The 21326-nt window shown below is 39.5% G+C and overlaps 1 protein-coding gene across 3 annotated transcripts in view; it reads left to right on the forward strand.

Moving 5' to 3' along the window:
• The window catches only part of tab2 (TGF-beta activated kinase 1 (MAP3K7) binding protein 2), a 43723-nt gene that overhangs the window by 9147 nt on the left and 13250 nt on the right, over positions 1-21326 (forward strand). For all 3 annotated transcript variants that reach the window (XM_018699712.2, XM_018699711.2, XM_018699710.2), the window contains exon 2: positions 19834-20024. In XM_018699712.2, coding sequence (XP_018555228.1) covers positions 19923-20024 — 102 coding nt within the window. In that variant the 5' untranslated portion in view covers positions 19834-19922. The remainder of the gene's footprint in view (positions 1-19833; positions 20025-21326) is intronic.

Genomic DNA, 21326 nt, shown 5'->3' on the forward strand with positions numbered 1-21326 from the left:
CCCCAAAAGTAAGATGGAGCACTGCTGTACAACATCTAACACTCCAATATATGTATACACCAGAACCAAAACATAATTTTGTTTTGTATATTTATTTCTTTCAGCTTGTCAAATCAGCAGTGTAGCAGTTAAAAACTGACCTATCTCCTCGAGTGTGCTCAGACATGTCTGCCCTAGCTACTGTGGGCTACTGTGTTCATGTTGAGTTCAGCACCTCTTATTAATAAAGAGCCCACTTTATAAGCAAATAAGCAACACTACAGGTAGCAACTCCCTTTTTGCATAGGCTCTGCTCAGAGGTGTGGTTAAATCAAACATGACCCTTCCTGATGATGCTTCACAATGAGCTTTCCTCAACCTATTGTAACAGTTGCATGTAACTCTTGACTACAATGATTGCAGTGTCATAATCAATTTTGGACAACAACTGAATTTTATGGCACTGAGGCATAAGCCATGACTGGCAACAGGTGGCCTCCAGGCCAAAATGCCAGCAATAATAATGCCAGTAATTTGATTATTGTAAATATTATAATAATAATTATTTTTCTGATATTCTGTTATTTTGAAATTCTGCTCCTACCAGAAGAATGATTAGAATCCTTTTTATCCATCTTGAGAGTGAATGTCAGACACTGATATCCATGGACAGTCTGCAGGTCTCTTTCTCTCCATCATCTTTATATGCAGTCATTGGCAGCAACAGTTACTCACTGAATCACATTCTCTTTAGTGATTTTTGCTTACAAAATAAAAGTGTGTGAAAGTGTGTTTTTGCAGCACTGCTTCATCTTGAGCTATTGAGAGCTTTTATTCTTAAAAGTTCTGACTGACGTTCGAAAGATTCTGTTGCGTGCTTGACAAAGCTCTGAAATAGCCAACATGTGATGTGGGGGCTGAAAAATAAAGCCAGTTCAGTAGATTATCCAACTATTATATATTTTTTGTTTTTCTTTATCAATATCAATCACATTCTTAAATTAGCCTTTCATTATGTTCTGCCCACCATCTAATGGCTTAAAAAACCAAACCTATTGACTGACCTCTGCATAAGCCTTTTAAAACTATGGCTATAATTTTGGTGTCCTCAGCAGATATATCACTGTAGATGAGGATTTCTAATAATTTTGAAATGTATCCCTTAATTGACGTAGTGTGAGTAAGGAGCGGTGAGTTGATCTCTCAGCTGCTTGTTTTCTGTAGGGTGGATATTGAAGACTGCTGTCATTCCCCTGCTTATCTTGTTGGCAGGTTCTGGACTCACGCCCCCTCTGACTCCCAGTTTTTTTCCCCGCAGATGCAGCACAGAACGCTTCTCTGTCCTGCATCATTTCTTCCACAGTCTGTTGATGGTCTTTCATCTCTCTCAGGTTTTTTGTACTCACTAACGATGGGAAAGGTCTTTGATTTAGTGTCTTATCAGTAACCATGTGGGCCTTAGGCTCTCATACTCCCTTGATCGCTTGCCGCATCACTCTGAAAACATATTGTCAGGGTGTGGTGGACAATGGAGTCCACCCAGCCATTGTTTGTTGTGGTTCTGAGTAGCTTTGCCAAGGGCAACTGCCTGTGTGGGTCTCTTTGAAATTCTTGCACCAGTAGTGGTCTATAATTTTTTTTTGACTAACCAGAGATTCAGTACAAAAAGAGGATCATGCTGGATAAAAGCTGGTCAAAGTCTCCCTTTGTTATGCCTCTGTGCCAGCGATAGCCGTGGCTGGAGGCATTATGTTTTTGGGTTGTCCATCAGTTGTCTTGGTTGTCATTCTCATGAATGTGATGTCTCAGTAATGCCTTGAGGGAATTTCTTCAAATTTGGCACAAACGTTCACTTGGAGTCAAGGGTTAACTGCTTAAAATTTGGTGGTCAAAGGTCATTGTTACTGTGACTTCGTAAAACATGTTTTGAGTGTCGTATCTCAAGATGTTGACTGTGATATCCACCTTGATAGAATTTCCTTAGGTTTTGCACATACATTCACTTGGACTCAAAAAGGTGAACTGATTAGATTTTGATGGTCAAAAGTCAAGGTCACTGTGACCTCATTTTCTTGTCAATGCAATATATCAGTAATGCTCAGAGGGAATTTCTTTACATCTGGCACAAACATTCACTTGGACTCAAGTATGAACTGATTACAATTTGGTGGTCAAAAGTCAGAGGTCAAGGTCACTGTGACCTCACAAAACATGTTTTGGGCTTGTGAATGCAGTATCTCAGGAATGCCTAGATGGAATTTCTTCAAATTTGGCACAAATGTTCCACTTAAAACTCAAAGATGAACTGATTAGATTTTGGTGGTCAAAGGCCAAGGTCACTGTGACTGCACAAAATGAGTTTTGGCCATAAGTGAAGAATTCACATGCTAATTCAATGTGAGGGTACTGGCTGAGGTAAGCATACTGTGAGGCAGTAATTCTAGTTTGACCTGTTTCTGATAGTTTCCCTGTTCTGAGTCAAGGATCAATGGAAACTCCTCTCTAGTGTAAAGCAGTGGAAAACTCAGAACCTTGGGTTCTGGTGTGTACGTGTATAATTGTGGTTTGACTGCTTTTTATTCAACAGATCAGGCCAGGCAGTCGCTGGCTCCCTCCAAGGCACACCTGCTGGTGCCATTCTATGCAGAACCAGCACTGCGTTGTCCTTCTCACCCTCTGTAGGCACCAGCACAGCTTGTACACATTTCACACAGGCCAACTGTGGGTGTATGGGAAACGAGAGCCATGCACACATTTAACTTGCCCATCCTGCAGTGTAGAGCACTGGACGATTCACTGAGCCTGAGTGTTCTAAAAGATTAACTTGTAATGCTTTATAGTGTAAAATCACCTTAACGATCTGTAGAATTTACATTGATTGTTGATCAGTGCCAGAAGTGTTCTTTAGGCAGGTGCTGAGATACTTTGTTTTGTAATGAAAAAAATTAACAGCCTTTGTAATTTCCCCCATCATCATCTTGTTTGGAGGTCGCAGTGGCGGCAGGTTAAGCAAGGTAGTCCAGATGTTCCTCTCCCAGCAATGTTTTCCAGCTCCTCTTGGGGGATCCTGAGATGTTCCTCTCTATCAGCTTCACCTACTACATGCTTTATTGACCTATCAGTAGACTAAGCTAATGGTAATGCAGTGTTGCTCTGTTAGGAACATGGAGGACAATAGTGAGTACAGCCGTCCTGAGTGTTCTGGGTTCCACAATGTGGATTAGAAATCACAAGTAAAGATAATCCTTTATGTTGAACAAATTGTGGGTTATTTTGAATTTGTTTGGTACTGATTTTTTTTTTTAAGTGACAGCCCTAGCACATGGTTGTATGAAGCAGGGTGTTGCCATGGACACCGCTGCCACAGTCCAAAAAAATCATCTGCCCTTGTAGTGTACTGAAGAAAATGTTTTATGGAGTGATGAAACCAAAGATGATTTGTTCAGGAAGAGCACGCAGCATTACATACAGTCTCTTTGATAAATTTACCAGACATTTTACCAACACACTGCACAATGTATCATTTGAACAACGTCATTGTGATATGCGCATGTGTGATAGTCACATTGTAGGACGTGAACATGTCAACTTTTGTTTTGCTCCTGAAGAGCATCTCTGAACCAGCTCTGTGCTCTGCTCTGCTCCCTCGCTCACTCTCACTCTCTGAGCAGTCAGCCCCCCCCCCCCCCCATGCACATGCTGTCCCTTACCACACCGAAGATGAGCGATAAACAAGAGGGAGAGACTGTGAAGGACAATTTAGTCCCCAAAAGAAGGGCAACATCCGAAATGCAGAAATATTTTGGATATAAAAAAAGATGATGTAGACCAAATGGATGTACAGTGCCTTGCTGTTATTGACACAACACAAGGTAACACAACACATCTTTTTGATCACCTGAGTCGCCATCACAGAGTGCTATATGATAAGTTCAAAGCAAGAACTCAAGCTAAAGTTACGACACAAAAAACATTCCAGAAGCCTTTGCTACTGCAACACCGTACGACAAAAAGTCCAAACGGCATAGAGAGATTACGGATGCCATAACTTTTCACCTTGCAAAAGACATAGTACCAATTTACATAGTTGCAAAAGAGGGGTTTAAAAACATGATACATTCTTTTGTTTTAACTTTTTATTTCATTGTTGTACGTTTGTAAACCACTCAGGGGGGCTGATGCAGCTGCTTTTTATTTTTAGTTTTTTTTTAGATAATTCTTTTCAAATAGAGCTATTCAAGTCATCTGGTGAGAATTCTTGTATTTTTAAATATCACAATATGTATCGCAAAAAAAATCGCAATGTCAGTTTTTTCCAAAATCGTGCAGCCCTAATTAACACTAACCTAAATACAACCCCTTACTGATGTCCTGTGTCTGCTGAAGAACCCCCAGAAAAACACTTTTTTATTTTTAATGTGAAACTACTGTATTTAGCGTTTTCCTTTCCTGTTTTCATTATCAGGTCTGTTTGTTTTGGAGGGGAAAAGTCCCCTGAGGATAATTCAGCTCCCTCTAAAAATCTCCTGAACTACAAACACTGAAGGAATCTGAACCTACAAATGAAATGCACTGAGTTGTATGTGTTGTTGTCACCCAGCTGGACATGGTACGCGCTTGTGGAAAACCCTGTTACCCATGATACTAGTCAAGGCAATGTTAAGTCCAATAACCCTGATGTAGGTGAAAAGTGCCTGCTCAGTGAGGGCGACAAGTATGACTTGAATGTTTTTAGAGGGCTGGAATAAGGCCGAATGGCATCTCAGCAGCAGAGGAGTCACGTGACTTGGCTGGTATTTGTCTTTTGGTTGGCCTCAAGGTGGGGAATGATACTCCTAACAGCTGTGGGAAGCATTTCCGGTGGAGGGTTTTCTCCTCAGCCAAGCACATGGAAGGTCCAGCAATACACTGGAGCAGGGATACGTCGATAACCACTTCTGCACACCGATGGTGTGGAATTGTGCTTACTTTGACTGAACAGAATCATGTTGGGGGCCACTTGGAGAAATAGCTTAATTTTTTTTGTCCGCTAAAGAAATATAAAATCATGTTTGTGATAAAGGCAGAAATCCCCTTCAGGTATATTGGAAAAATCTCTTTACCTTTGTTCTTGTTAAATCATACTTAAGTATCCTTTGCCCTGTTTTAGCCTCAACCAAAATGTGATACAGAATCTGTAACAAGGATCTTTTGGACCTGTGGTTAAGAAGGCTAGAGTTCTTTTTTTCTTGGGTGTGAGGACCTGATAACAGATCAAATGAACTGATGGAATAAACTGACCAAAGACAGAAGTGCTGCTAATGTCTCGCTGTCTGTGTGCTTCAAAGAGCATGATGACATACAGTAAGTGCATTTTGTAAGGTGATAAAGGGTGAAGATTTGGCTTGTGCATACTTTGCATGTCATCGCTAAGCGCCTGAGTGCGAGCAGTCTCATTGTGTTCAGTTGCCTTGCAATGAGTGTTGAGAGGCATTGCTGCCACCCATGCTCTAGATGCACTCAGCCTGAAGGTCACCAGTGAATCTGTACTGTAAGGTACTGGGAAATAAAAATATGCAGCAAATGTAATAGAAATGAAGATTGCACCTTCTGAACTATAGGAGAGGTGAGTTAGTGTTGAAATGATGGGTTGATTAACAAGTTGGAACATTTATGATTTCTGATATACAGTATTTTAAAAATAAATATTAGGATTGTGCCTAAGGATTATTATTGGTTAATATGATGATTATTTGCTTAAGTAATACATTTTCTGTTTGGTCAATAAAACACTAGAGAACAGTGAAGAATGCCATTTGCAGTATGTTAAAGGCCAAGGTGACGTCTTTGTCTGAATAGTAGTTTAAAACAAAATAATGTTCAGTTTACGCTAATGTAAGACAACTCCTACAATTTTGGTCACACAAGGCTCAGATATCCTAAAGTGGTCAATATTATACATTGAATTTAATGTAAAGAGTGTGGCCAGGGCACTACACCATTATGTACCATTGTACCATCATTATGCATTATAATGCATTATGCATTATGTATAAAATTTTTAACACGCCTAAATTATGTGATTGTGTGCCAAAATGAAATTGTTTTGCAGAACGGTGGAGCCCTTGTAAAAAAGTTAATTTGGAGCCTAGGCCAAAAAAAAGCAAATTCTCACACTTGAAAAATACAGTTAGTTGATTATCAAATACTCGTGGATACATTTTTTGATCAACATTGACTATTCAATTCATCGACTTTCGCCTAGCACAATCTTAACAAATTTAGACAAATAATGACAGATTTCACAGTTTTGTTCTTCTACTGTGTGGTGTGCAACAAGAGGACCAACACAGCACACCACCCACTAACAGTTTGTCTACCATCAACCAGAGTTTTGACTCTCAAAACTAGAAATCTTGTGAGGAGGAAGAAATGATGATGGTGGTTTCTGGACTCCTTTTAACAGGAAAGTCATGTAGAATTAAGGAAAAACTGTGGACAAAGTCATGGATATGGTGTGAACATGGGCTTGTACCTGTTACAGGGTGAACTGGAGGTAAGCAGAAATTGTCACAAACGATTTCAAATCGGGGCGGCCCCAATTGTCTTCTGAGCAGATCGGGTAGGGTAAAATGACTCCGTACACCTCACACCACAGGAAAATCTGACAAGATAATCTTTAGAACCATCAGATAATCAGGCCCTTGCTGACTTTGGTCAGGAGGGTGGACTTGGGCCAAAAATGGGCCTGATTATCTTGTGGTGATTATCTTGGGCTCAGTTGTTGTAGCTCTAAATATTATTGATTATGATTTTCAAGTAAAAATGCTAAAATGTTGTTGATTCCCTTGGTTCATCTATCATTCCAAACTGGATATTAATAGTTTTTTGACATTTGAAAAGTGCCCTTAAAACACATTACTTGGGGCTCTGGTTATGATGGATGTCTATCTTTACTTTTTACATTGTATAGATTAAATCATTTCCCAATTAATGTAAGAAATAATTGGTTATAGAATGGTCATTAGTTGCAATTCTTGTTTGCAGTACACTGCTTTGGTGCCCAGGCTTAAATACAAGCACAAGTTTTAAAAAAATGCATCTGCAACTTGAATGTCTTTTTTTTAATGAAGTATAATATTGTATAAATAGCGTTACCTTAAAGGAGGTTGGCATGCTCTGTTTTTGTGTTTACACTGTATACACATTGTGAAAGGTGAGTGTGTCTGTTTTTGTGAGAGAGACTTCATCTTGAGGGTGGGGTTGTGGAATGACATTGACATGGAAGTTATGTCTGGTATTTATGGTGTTTTGTATGCAGCTTTGTTATCTTGGGGACTTGGCATAGAAGGCTGTTAAGGTACCTGACTACAAACCTGGAATTAGCTGACCTCCAAACTACTATGAAAATGTTACCCATAATTTTGACATCAAATTAAGTCATTGAAAAGTGTCTCAACAGTGAATTTCCCCATAATCTGTCAGAGAAATAGCCTTGCATCTGATGATTTGATATGAGAAAAAAAGCTGAGAGAGCATCAAGATAACAGCAGTGTTTTTCCCAGTTTTATCAGTACATAATGGATGATATGCATATTGAAATACTACAGTACTAAAGTTGCTACTGGTATCATCTGACAGAGCCTGATTTGTGTGGGTTTGATGGTAGGCTAAAGATAACCCAATGGTAACCCTTAATGTGGCAGCAAGCAGCAAAACTAGTATGAAAGGTTGTAGCTGTGGTTCTTAAACTGATAATCTGTAATTGTGAATCATGTAGTGGAGGAATCTGCTGCCACGCAGCTGGCTAGTAAAGCTGAGCAGCCTTCAAACTCCTGGCAAAAAATCTATCAGAACCAACTGCTGTGACATTTTTTTTAATAGCCCATCACCCCACCACAGTCCAGGTCCTCCCAACCCTCACTGGTATCAGATCAGTTTTCATGTAATTCATTGCAGTTTGTGTGTGATGCAACAAAAATAAACAGTTACATTGTTCTGGGCAGGGTCGTGGCCAGACTCTTAGGTCAGTAAACTTTAACAGACTTAAAATGTTTCGTACCTGGTAAATGTAATTCACAGGCTGCTTGTACAACACACTCTACCACTTAACAACTCATCTGGTATTTAGTAGTTTTTAGTAGCAGCCAGCAGGTTCACTCTGCCACATGTCCATGAGTCACTCTATGACTCCTTGTTGTGGATGTGGAAGTGTTCTTCCGCGCAGTGCAGTGTTGCAGTGATCAGAAAAAAGCAGAGCTCCTCTTTGCAATCAGTTAGCACAGCCAAGTATCTGTATTTGTCTGATGGTCTCACTGTCTAGTGCATCAGCAACCACTTGGTTGTTTCACATTTTTAACCCACCAAATATCCTGCCTTTGCATGCTATCTAAAATAATGGAAATATAGGTTTACAGCTTGGAAATTTCACATGTATTTTTAAAAATGAAGTAATCTTGACAGACATATGAATTATAATCAAAAACAATAACCATTAAAAGGTTTCATTCAAGAGGCTCTGTATTCTCCTGTACAGCTGGTAAATGGGAGCTTTGGATAAACACATGAATGCAGGGTTAATCCCTCCACTGGTGGATGGCTATGTGCCAAAACTCTGAAACTTACCAAACACAACTTCCTAAACCTTTTATTAAAATACATACAAATCTCTGAAAGAAATTCGTAATCTAAAATGACGGTGAAGGTGATAGAAAAAAGTTTATATGGAAACTCTTGTCATATATCCAGTTCTCAAATTCTCAGTGTTGAAATATGTCTTAATGCTTAAAAACAACATTTAGCCCTGTTCTGTATAGTATGTATTCTTTTAAGTTAATTATTTGGTTAGAAAATTTACAGAAAATTAATGGATAAATATTTTGAAAATTGTTGAAGTCTTTAATCAAGCAAAAACATTGTCATTCCAGCTACTAAGAATAGTATGATTAAAGAAAATGACAATTATCACTTAAAGTGGACAACAAGGAGCATATTAAGAGGTTTTCTAAAATAAAAATTTGGAGGTTTAAATGTTCTGTCTGTGCTTGTGAACTGTGTAGATGACAATGGCCTAAATGCACACATACACATTTCACAACCAGTAACAGGGCCACATGTTATTGGTTGTGAAATGTGTAAATGAAAGCAAAGAGCTTGTGTTATATTTATGTTCAGCCATACTCAAAGAGGACTCTGAACTGTACATGAAAACAATAGCTCATATTATATTTGATTTGATTAACTTTGCTGTTTGGTAATTGTGTAAATTAACACATTAGCTTATATGGTGTATATAATTTAATGCTGAGCAGGCAGGTCATCTTTATTTTTTTTTTATTAAAAATGCTGTTAAACAGTGATGTTAAAATTACCCAAACATCTGCTTTGCATTAATACACTCAATTGATGTGGTAACAGAGTACCCCCACCTCATCTTGCAGTCTGACCACTGGTCCTTGACTTGTGGTTTCACAGTATTTGACCAGACAAATTCACAGCATCTCATCAGTAACATGAATTATCACTTTTTATCTGCCAGTAATAATCAGATGTCTGCACTGTTTCACCTGTCCCCATGATTCACCTGACTGTGAAGTTGTTCCTGATACTCACAAACAAAATCTGTCTCATCTCCTTCCTGCAGTTTTCCAGCATCTGCTGTGACACGTCTTGTTGTTGCTGCAGCATGTTGTTTTGGAATAAGATCTGAAGAGTTTTCCTGGACAGTACTGAAAGCTGTCTTACTGGCTATCCAAATACAGGGGGATCCACCAAGACATGTAGCGATGGAAATAATAAATAGCTATTAAGCGTTTGGCCAGACCAGAGCCCTGCTGCAGTGCTTTGTTAACTTTGCGCTATCCTGTGATATGGGGTGCTGAGATATCCAACTGCTTTATATTCCCATTTTCTGCCAACACTTTGTAAAGCATTTGGCTCCTTTTAAGCACACTATCATAATAAGAAAGTAATGTGCATGGTCATGTGACTTGGACACTGCTGTTTTGGTAATTTCTTTTGGGTGTGTTTTATGACTGTCATGTGTCTGTCATGTCATGTTATCTTTCCTATAAGTTGCTTTGGGCGGTTTAGCTTATAGATTATACGGCACATGCTCAAGTGTGTGTTGGGGCTTGTCAACATGCAATTAAAGTTTCCACAACATAAGGAAAAACACAGCACAGTGTCCTGCTGACACTGATTGCTACACTGGTTTCTTTTCACTTACTAAGTTTTGATTTGTAGATTTCTCACAAGCATTTTTTAATTGAGATTTTCTTAAAAGAATTTTAACAGAAACATCAGTGGTTTGGGATAAGGCTTTTTATTTTGCTTAGGTTTCTATTTTGACATATAATAACTTATGAACTTTGAATAGGAAGGAGGGTCCTCAGAAACGAAAGCTGTTGTTTAGGGATGGAAGACTGTTTCACAGCCTCTTACTTAGTAGCTGCACTCACCCTCTCTTTGCTGCCACCTGGCCTGCAAGGCACCCAACCCTGATGTAGCTTCTTCGGGCTGAGTCGGACTGGGCCCTGTAGCAACAGGCCATGTCCCCTTGTCCAGTCGCTGTGCTCAGTTACTGATTCTGCCATTTCATTGGGGTTTAATGGAGCATGGAGCAGAGCCACTGCTTTTTGTATCAAAAGGGGCTAGTTGAAGTGGTTTGGGAATCTGATTAGGATGCCTCCAGGGCTCCTTCCTTTGGAGATTTTCCAGGCATGTCCACAGAAAGAACCCTGGGGAAGGACCCAAGAATTTACTTGAGGGATTACATATCCCATCTGGCCAGGGAAAGCCTCGGGATACCCTACTCTGCTTAGCCTGTTGCCAGTGTGACCCAATGCCAGATAAGTGGAGGAAAATGGATGGATGGATGGATGGCTTTTTATTTTGACATACAATCAAGGTGCTGTGGGCATACATGGAGTTGGGACAGGCTTTGAAGGACTTTGTGGTTGGGATGTTTGTATGATGGTTGTGTTTGACAGCAGTTTCTAAAGATTCTTTGTTGTCCTTTACAGTTTTCTCATGCAGGCTGCTACTTAGATTGGTTCTTTGTTCTTTCTTCAGGACTCCAGACAAATTTGTCATAGTGGTCACACTTGTGCACCTAAGTTTTTTCCAATTTAGGTGCAAAGCACATTATTTTGGTGCTCCTAGAATTTTTCACTGCACCTTTTGCCACCGTAGCGATACCTCTAAGCATTACTTGTCTGTTCTATACACATTTGAAATTTTTTAAGTCACTATGTAAATGACTGAAAACAGTAATAAAGTTGCTGTGCTACGGCTGCACTCTGTGATAAATGCATAATGCATATTGTTGACCGTTTTATATCTGAGCCACGGAATTTGGACAAGCAATTCTTTGCAAAAGGCATAATTTGGCTATTTTTTCAGAGTCGAACGAGACCATCTCCATTGGCTATTTTTGGTTGCTTCAATTTACATGATGTCCCCTAAGTGCCTCTCATGCATTTAAGGAGCATATGTTTCTTCACAGGTAGCTGTGTTGCCACTCAGTTATTGCAGCGCACTCAATTCAGACAGGTGTGTAGCTCAAAATTGGTTTGTTTGAAAACGTGAAATAAGTTGTTCTGATGTAAGATTTACCTGAAACTGATTTTATTTTATCTACCGGGACAGGTCAACAGGTTACTGTTTAAAGGTTGTGATGCCACTCGAAGAGGAGTGCAGGGCCTCGTTCACACATACACAAGGACATGACCTGCTAAATATCAGGCACACCAGTGCGACCACTGACTGACTTGACAGAGTGCAATTTGCAACCCCTTGAGAAACCCTGTGAAATGTATCAGTTTCTCCAGCGTGAATATTCCTGATCAAAAAATCCTTGTTGAGACAACAAAATTGAAAATCTTAATGCCCTGTATAATTATACAGATCTTGCTTGGCATGTATAGTTTTTGTTGCTATAGAATTACTTCCTGATGTTTTTTAAAGATTGGATAGGCAGTCATTTTTTATTTTTTATTTATTTGTATTTTTTTAGAAAAATCCTGCCAATGGAGCAGTCTTTTGGGTGGTATTACTGCAGGTCAGCATGGTTGATGTTGTGACCGTAACCTTTTCAATTCTGGAGAAATCCAAATAACACTGTATCATAGTTACTGTAGTTGAATTCAGACATTTTGAAACCTGCAGCATGATTAAAATTAGGATATAGAAATTAAGATAGAGTTTCAAATTCTTGTATAAACCTGTTTTCTATCTGTAATGGCAATGCAAGACTAAACTAGAATAGGGTCATAAGCTGATATAATTTGAGTAATGTAATTTTGAAATCTGTATCTACAATTTCTTGTATGTCACAGTAAACATAATAAAGGTTGTTTAACACTTGAAGAATTCAAGAATGTAATTCAATACAGTTCTGTTGTCAAAATAATAATCTTATTATTCATGATTGAAATATTTGGCAAAGTAAAAAGATATCTGTATCATATCTAACTATATCATATCATTTTTCATTCATAAATTTCCCCATTGTGGGACTAATAAAGGATTATCTTATTATTTTATCACATATAAATGAGCAATATTTACAGTCAGCCTGCTTGGGAATCACTTTCTTAGTGTACAATGTTAATTTCAGTTTTCAGTCAGTGACTGCACTATTGTAGACCAGACAACAGTGTATAATTTTAAATACCATGCTGACATTCCTGAATTAAAGGCATGATGTGTAACTGATGCATCAGCGTCAGTGTCTGTCCCGCCAAGCTAGCGCTCCTTTTACATAGACTTTGATTTGGCTCTGTGATTTACAGGGACAGCAGTGATACCACATTCATATCCTTTGTACAGAACTTCAAGGTGGAATAATTGCATGACGTTACTGCTTTTAACAGGGTAAAGGGGCTAGAATGACTGTCACAGAAAATCTTGAGTTGTGTTTACCAACTATCGCAATGATTACAATTGAGAACTTAACTTGCCTGTCATTCATGTGGAATTACCTTAATTCCCATGTGGTGGGAGTATGTGTAGCAAGCATTCGTATAAGCAAAGGAAGCAAACTTTAAATAGGGCTCTGATCGTCTTTACAAAATACTGATGAAAACAGATGGAATTACACATTTTTCTACAACATTAAGAATTACTTTCAGCTATTGTTTTTGGTAGGAAATATTTGTTTATTCATTCACTTCCAAAGACTTTTGTCCATTTCAATCATTTTCAACCCAAAACATGGGAAAATAAGGCCCAGGCTTTAGCAGATTAAAGGCCAGAGAACACTGCTCGTGGTTGAAGTGAGTGCAGGTGAAAGCAGCTGCCAGGCTCTATACTGGAAGAAACTCCTTTGCTCTTAAAGAAACTGCCAGATGAGCTCAATGGTTTGTTGCCCATAGGAATTTTGTGCTGAAAAGGTGGGAGGAGGAAGGAAATCGGAGTCCGCTAGTATCTGTGCCCAAGCACACATTCACACACAGAGAAGCAAGCAGTGCCATGCACAGTCTCAGTTACTTACCTCTTCTGAAAACCCTGTTTTCCTCCTCTTTATTTGTATACGACCAAGAGAGATACAACCGGCCAGGTGTTTTTTTTAGCTGTTATTTACATGTGTACAGTGGAAAACAAAAAGTTGTTATAAGTTGGACTGGCAGTGTGTTGACTCCAGAGAGAGCCCCTGTTTTCAGCTCCTACATGTTTTCTAAGACCTCCCATTCCCACAGTGCCTTGGGAGTGGTTGGTCAACCTAGGGAGCTGGTGCCTTTTCCTGCTTCTAATCAACCACCAGCTGCAGGCTCTGGTATTGAAGAATTTTTTATTTCCTGCACACACACATACACACACACACTCCCACCACCATGTACATACACACCCTTGCATACAAACACTCTTCATACTCCTGTTTTCAAAACTGGGCAATGAAAAGCAGAGCAGGAGAGTTGGTCCTAGCTCTGTGAGTACAGTGAAGCCCAGGCTTCATGGCATAGTTGAGTGCAATTTGGGCTCTGCCATTAAGTGCAGTTTGTTTGTGTTTTGCCTGGAACAAAAAAATTGCCTCACACTGTGTCGACCTCATGTTCAACATGTACAACATAGAAAAGAAAGTGTTGATAATTTTGGCATTATTATGGTGAATTTACAGTGTTTGAGCAAAAATATTATTGTCTGAAATTCATTTATGTCAGTAATATGGTGTTTTGTTGATTCAGAGCACATAAATTGCTAATAAGATCTAAGATATATCCTCTCATTTTGGCCAAACTTTCCAAGATGAAGTTTCAGGATGTTTTAAGACCACCTTGTTGAAGATGCACAACTGTTTCAAGTTTCCACTGATGATACAATTGTAGTTTATCTCAAAGTTTATTTTAGTCTGACTTGTGACATTAACATGGTGGGAAATCACTTTGATTCAGTGGGTCACAGCTTTGTGATGACTTAAAAAGCTCTTTAGTTAAGACTAGTCTACTCTGTAAAGTTTCCATGCCTGTGTGTTCCTGTGCTCTGTGGGAGGAAAGGGTAAGGCTTGTGGTTCTCCAGAGTCATTGAATCAGAATGAAATGTAAAAAAATGTATGAATCAAGTTGCATTCTTTAGGAACGACGAGTGTATATGAGTAGTTCACAGAAAAATGAGGAAAGAAAAGCATAAGACAAAGTGTAGCCGACCCTCTGTGGAACTGCTGTTTGCTTGTTTCTTTTCAGGCTACAGTCTGAGGTACACCATCCTGCAAGTTGTACAGCTGAGACTAGATATGCATTATAGCTGAGCAAAATTGTTAATTTTCTAACATTGTGTAGTACAACTGATCTAATCTGTTAATATTAGAATCTTCTTGTTTTATTTTTAGGTACATTCCTTGCATTCCTAGGCATCACTAACTATTGGGTATTTTGACTTATTAAGCGCTCTGTTTTGCTAATTACTCAGGTGCAACTTAGTGCAAAGTAGAGATATTAGCTTTCTTTCTTGTTGCAAGAATAATTAATCAAAATTATGACTCCTTGCGTAATTGGATGTTGGTCCTTTAAGCACAGTAGCTGGCTGTATATGCTGCTCTGTAGTACTCTGTGTGTGCATGTGTCAGTGAGTGCACTACACATACACAAGCACGTCTGTTGCTTCTTTGGAAGACTGGGGTGCCTGCCAGCAGCCCTCAACAGTGTCTACTGCCAATTAGTCCCTTTATTTGTTTAAATTTTGCTGGACCAAGACACAGCAGTTAGACATTCCATGCAGTGCCACTGGGCTACTTCTTAAAGCTGCAGAGAATGTTTCTGATTGGAGTTCAGATGGGATCCTTACTGTTTCCATTGTATTCAGTGTTCTTCATGTTTGAACTTCCATTTCTGCAGAGGACACATTGTTGGAAGATCCCTAACAATTATCACCAGACATTCCAGTCTGAAGATATGCATGCTGAAGATAGAATGGCATGACATTATGTTGTGTGTTTCTAGTAATGTGAAGCTTCTTTGTTTGCATTAACTAGTTTTGTGTGGGCTGTAACACCAGCCACAGCATCAGGTGCTGTGCTTATATTTCTGCCAAAGGCTTCTGTTGATTATTTATGCACATTTTATTTAGGCTGTAATTGATTTGGACATTTTAAGGTGCATTCACTCTGGCAGAGTGAATGAGCCCATTGATGGAGCATGGCAGGCCCGCTACCTCCAGAAATGAGTGTGGGGCTGTGGGTCAATGCTTTGGCACAGTGAATAACAGCCTCAGCAATAGAAGCTTTGTCTCTATCTGTGCAGGCAGCGCTGCCTCAGGCCCTGTTACACCAGCACCTCCAGGGACAGCAAGGACTAAACTGCCTCCCTCTCCAACACATGGGCCAGCTGCAGGCCTATTATTACATACAGTGAAGAGGTGTGGACCCTTTTGTTTTTGAAGCCAGCGGGAAACAATCTAACCACACTACCGACCTGTAACTGGGTCATCTGCCAAGTAGTGAATTTCCTTTCCCACGACAGTTGAGCTGCCCAGACTCCTGAGTGGAACTTCACTGACTGTTGTTCTCTGACCCTGTGCACTGATGTCTCCTCCTGGCTAGTAAATTTAACAGGTAGATGTAAACTGATAATGGGTTGTGACTACAAAAGTGGTGTGAGACTTTGATACTTTTAAGCTATTTTTCTGTAGACTTCATTAGGTTAATCTGTCAGAGGAGATAGGAAATGCTTCAGTGGAGGCAGAGAGATTTCCTCTAAACATGTAATCTGATATTTGGCAATGTTTTCCTCTGGTTTGCATTTAGAGGCTCTCCATGTTGCATTTTGTGCTTTTGACACACACAAAATGAATTCCACAGTCTGGTGGCATAATTGCTAAACTTTCCATTTCCTTGTGTTGCAAAAGACAAAGGATACCATTGACTGATGGTTGTTAGAGCCGTGTCTAATAGACAGTTTTCACATTTTATTATCCCGTATTGATAACCGCTCTCTCTCTCAGCAGAGAGAGCAAAGACTTTCAGCCTGTCTTCGCTTTATATCAAAATGTGATTGAATCTACCTTGTTATTATAGAATGTCTCATCACACTGAGCTCAGGTATCTCTCTCTGTGTTGAAGCTTCTCCTTGCAGCTGGTGCCCTACTATTTACAGTAGCCAAATAGCTCATCCTCATGTTATCAGCTACAGACAGATGTTTTGCAAAGTTGATTTATGACTTTTCAGTTATGACATTACTCATCCTCATAGCCTAGATAATACAGAACCACAGCTGCTTAGATAAATACTCTTGGCAGAAATAAGAGGCCATTGTGATTTAAAGCACACTCTTTACTTTTTCTCATCATTAAATAAGTGTACAAATGTCTGTAAATTTATGTTTGTTTCAGACTTCACATTTCACTTTGTCTGAAGTATTAAGAGACTTCTCTCTTGTTCCCCCATCTTGCAGCACACTGTATTGATCACCACAGAGCAGAATAAGGGGTGCGTCATATGTCATGTTTTGAATGGCATATGTGAGCTTACCTGAGAGTTAGCAAAATAAATTCCCTGGACCAGCTGGTTCCAAGAAGTGAATAAGAAGCAACCAATCCTAAGTTTTTTGAGCAAAGCCTTGGCTGCTCAAGTGGAGTTGCATGGTGGCTAGGAGTAAAATCCTGTGGTTGCCTTGGCCAGCTCCCAGGTGTGAGTATAGTTTATGCATGGATGGATAGGAAATAGCCAAGCACAACTGTCAGTGAACACACTACCAACCACACATTTTCTCAACAGCCAAGATTTTAACACTTTCACTCACTTGGGTGTCTGTTAGGTACACCTTGCTAAAAATAAAGCAAGAAAGAAATTTTCTAAATTTTATAGAGATTAGGGACATGACATGAATTGGACTTGATCAAGTCAGCTCACTAGTATACAGTGAAGTGAATAGGTGTTGATGATCTTTCTTGAAGTGGCTCTGTAGCATCTCCTGTATGCTATTGTATACAGAATATTTCCTGTAGGTGAAAACTTGTTTGACATGGATGTTCTCCGCCTGTGTGCTGCATGTGAAAGAGAAACACAGGAGAATGTCTGGACCTGATACTCTGGAATTCCTATGTGAAAACTACTACCTGCATCTAATACAACAGCTCTGCAAAGAATCCTACTTTGATTAAGGTTATAATGTTCAGTTTTAGAAAAGTTTTAATTCAAATTTATGTCTATTTGGAGGCTGTAGAAGGTTTTTCTAATACATTACCATCTCGTGAATTTCAGTGAGGGTGGTTTTAATATTATAAACACCTCAGGTACACTATCCCATTTCTAAACGGTCTCATCAGGCATCTCCACTCTTGCCTCAAAAGTTTTCTGTTCCAAGTGCTGCTGTAGTACATTGTAACAGTGCTGCAGAATTTGGAGAGTTCATTTGAGCATGCATTTACATATCCTTATGTTTGAATATGTTCATTTTTTGTCCTATTTATGAATATTTGCCTCCCAGTAGCAGGTAAATGGTGTTATGTTAAGATATGCAAGCCTTTATCCTGGCAACATGGGTCACAAGAGCACAAAGGATAATGCTACACACTAGGGGTGTGTAGATTTTGTTATTTTTGTCAGTGTTGCCTATGGCGCACAGTAGCCTGTGTTATTGTGCTTCATAAAGGTTGTGACAAAACCATCTGACGTCTCCACACTTGCTTGGTGAGGGACGTTACAGTATGTGTGATGTCTAATTAATATTTTCATTTTGGATAGATGCTATGGGATTGTTGATCATTGAATCGATGCAGATTGATGGATCATTACACCCTTACTGCACACAAGTCAACACAGTAAAACCATCGTCTTGTCTTAAAAACATGAACTCCAAATCAATTCACAAGTCTCACTGTGCAGTGGTGGAAAAAAGTTTTCGGACACCCCTAAAATATTACACAATCTCAAATATCACAAAATATTTGGGGAAATATCTTATTTGTGTTTCAAAAGGTGTGGTTGCATTACACAGACACAAGAATGGCACAATACTTGGCAGAGTTCAATATGCCATCACAGACAGTGAGATGACCAACACCAGCAGCACTCATGCATCCCCAAACCATGATGATGATGAACCATGATAAATGTGTGTTAAAGGCCACCACGTGAGAATACATGTAAGTGTTCACTGCATGCAATGCCAGGGCATGCCCATGATAGTTTTTGAACACCCGAATCAGGCTGAAGATTTCTGATCACGGCCCAGTGGTTTGGGACCTTAAACCCAATCCATGTCAGTGTGCTTGGGCCCAACGACACCGGGCTAACCTCTGTCTCTCATTGACCAGGGGCTTCTTGACAGCCTTGTAGGACCTTAAGCCATGATCTAAAAATCGGCCACATACAGTGCAGGTGGAACACTGGACACCAGTTTGGTCTGACCACTGCTGCTGAAGCTCCTGTGATGTCATTCGGCGGTTTTTCCTGCACATGCAGATCAGGATGTGGTCATTTCTTGCTGAAGAAATTTTGTCTCTGAAGAAATGTACTGGTTTTGTATAGACATGAAGCATAGCAACAAAAATTGTGTCTTTTTATTAAAAAGCATGACCATCATTAGTGGATCAGTGGTACCAAAAGGACCCAATACTCAAAACGTCTTATGTATTTTTATGAAACCAATCAAGTTTTTAATGGGTTTTTTAGGATTTGTTTAGTATTTTGGCTGTGACTGTACTAAAAGAAATTGCACTTGAAGACCCAAGAGTGATTCTTAATGCAATATTTCACAAATGCATGGGGTGTCCAAAAACTTTTTTCCACCACTATATGTGCAGCAAGTGTGCTGTCATGCCCCTTGGGAAAGCGTTTTCTTTGTTCATCTTAGGGGTAAGGGATTAATAAAGATTCATGTCAGTCAAATTTATGTGTTTGACACAATCAGGGACAAACACAGTATATAGCCCTGCAGCTCTCTGTGCTTCAGTATCAGAAATAAGGTAGTTATTCTTGGGAATCAAGAGGTTGAGGTTTGCCTACAGACTAGACTACTGCTCAGCCCCCTTCTGTCCTTAATGAGTGAATGTTGATATTAGATTGGTTGGAAAGGTTGGAGGTTTGCTCCCTCTGCTATGCTTTTATTAAGAGGGAAAGGAAGTCTTCTGAAATTAATGCCCTCTATTCTCAGTGAGGATCTCAGAAATGTTGTCTTGAAAGCTCCCAGGCATAACAAATACACAACCCCAAATGACAGACGAATGTCTCTTAGAGGAGATTTGCAATAGACCACACAGACTCCTTCCCTACCACTTGAACATGCTTACTTTTCCACTGAATGTTAACAAAATACTGATATGACTGAAGTTTTCCTTCTGAGTATGGGCTAGAGACAGACTGTGCAAATCGTTGTTTTTACACAAAATCAAATGGAGAGAAATGTGTTTTTTCAACCATTTTTTCCCTCTCAATTCAGAGGATGTTCAAGATGAAGGCGACTTGCTGCCACGACTGATGCTCCAGTGTGCTGAACAGAACGAGCAGTCCTGACCTGGCAACACACGAATGGCCCAGGGAAGCCAACAGATTGACATTCAGGTTTTGCATGACCTGCGCCAGAAGTTCCCTGAAGTTCCAGAGGGTGTTGTCTCCCGGTGTGTTCTGCAGGTAAGCAGGTCCAGAACCTCTGACCCTAGAAAAACATTACTACCTGAGTCACTTAGGAGTCCTCTTGACTACTTCTGACTTCTTCTTCCACAGACTTACATTAACTAAGCACCTTATTATGAACACTGTGCTGATACTGAATAGGACCTGTTTGCTCTCACAACAACCACTATTCTTTGTGGTGCAGATTCCACGAGATATTGGAAATATTTCTTTGAGATTTTCGTCCATGTTGACATGATTGTGTCACATCACATCATCTGCAGATTTGTCAACTTCACATTTATGCTACAGATTTATATGTATTAGATTAAGATCTGAAGTAGCCATTAGAAGATGGTAAATTATGGTCATAAGGGATGCACATAGTCACCAACAATAGTCAAATTGACTGTCAATGATTGATTGGTATTAAGGGCATATTGGCCTCTATATATTTCTTAAATGGAAGCAGTTTGAAACAACTAGGACTCTTAGTAAGGCCTTGGTATGAATGACAGTGAAGAGCCAGACAGGAACCATGAGGAAGAGCATAAGTGATTGACAAGCAGTGAATGGAGTTGTAGGCCAGGAGTTGTACCGGGGACCTGCTGCTCAAGGCATATTTCTTACACTCAATAAATATATTTATTACAATGCTAAAATAACTAAATTATGTTAGTTTAGTTTTTATTATCCTTTCGGAAATTTTCTTTGTATCTATGGCAACTGTCAGACAAAAACTAAAACCACCACCACCAAAAAACAAGACATAAAATGCTCAGACAGTAACATCACATCAACAGACACCCAACAAAGTGTTCCACAACAATGTCACCCTCAATCAGGGATTTAGTACAACAGTGCAGGTGACACACCCTCAGGTCTTCAGGATTTGTTTAATAATGCTATACTTGAAGGTACAAAAGAGCTCTGGGCATGGGAAGTCTGTAGAGCTGGTACCCTATACCTCCGTCCTGATGGTAACAACTCGTATTCACTACGAAGAGGGTGTGATACATCACTAAGGATCGCCCGTGCTTTCCCTGCTGCTTGAGACTCGCAAAGCAGAGTCAGGCTGTATTGTTGTTGACCTATGATCTTACTAGACATATTAACAATCTTACTGAGTTTGTTCTTATTAACTACAGACAATGAAAAATACCAAGCAGTAAAGCAGAAAGTTAAAATACTCTAAGGATAAGAAGAGAACCATAATATGTTTGTCCACTCTAAACAGTTGCAGCTTCCGTATACTCATCCACACATTCCTGATGCTCTGTTTCATCCTCAGTGATCAAACCAACAGTCACTGTATCATCA

Source organism: Lates calcarifer, linkage group LG7_1 (assembly GCF_001640805.2).
Source record: "Lates calcarifer isolate ASB-BC8 linkage group LG7_1, TLL_Latcal_v3, whole genome shotgun sequence".
Lineage (NCBI taxonomy): Eukaryota > Metazoa > Chordata > Actinopteri > Centropomidae > Lates > Lates calcarifer.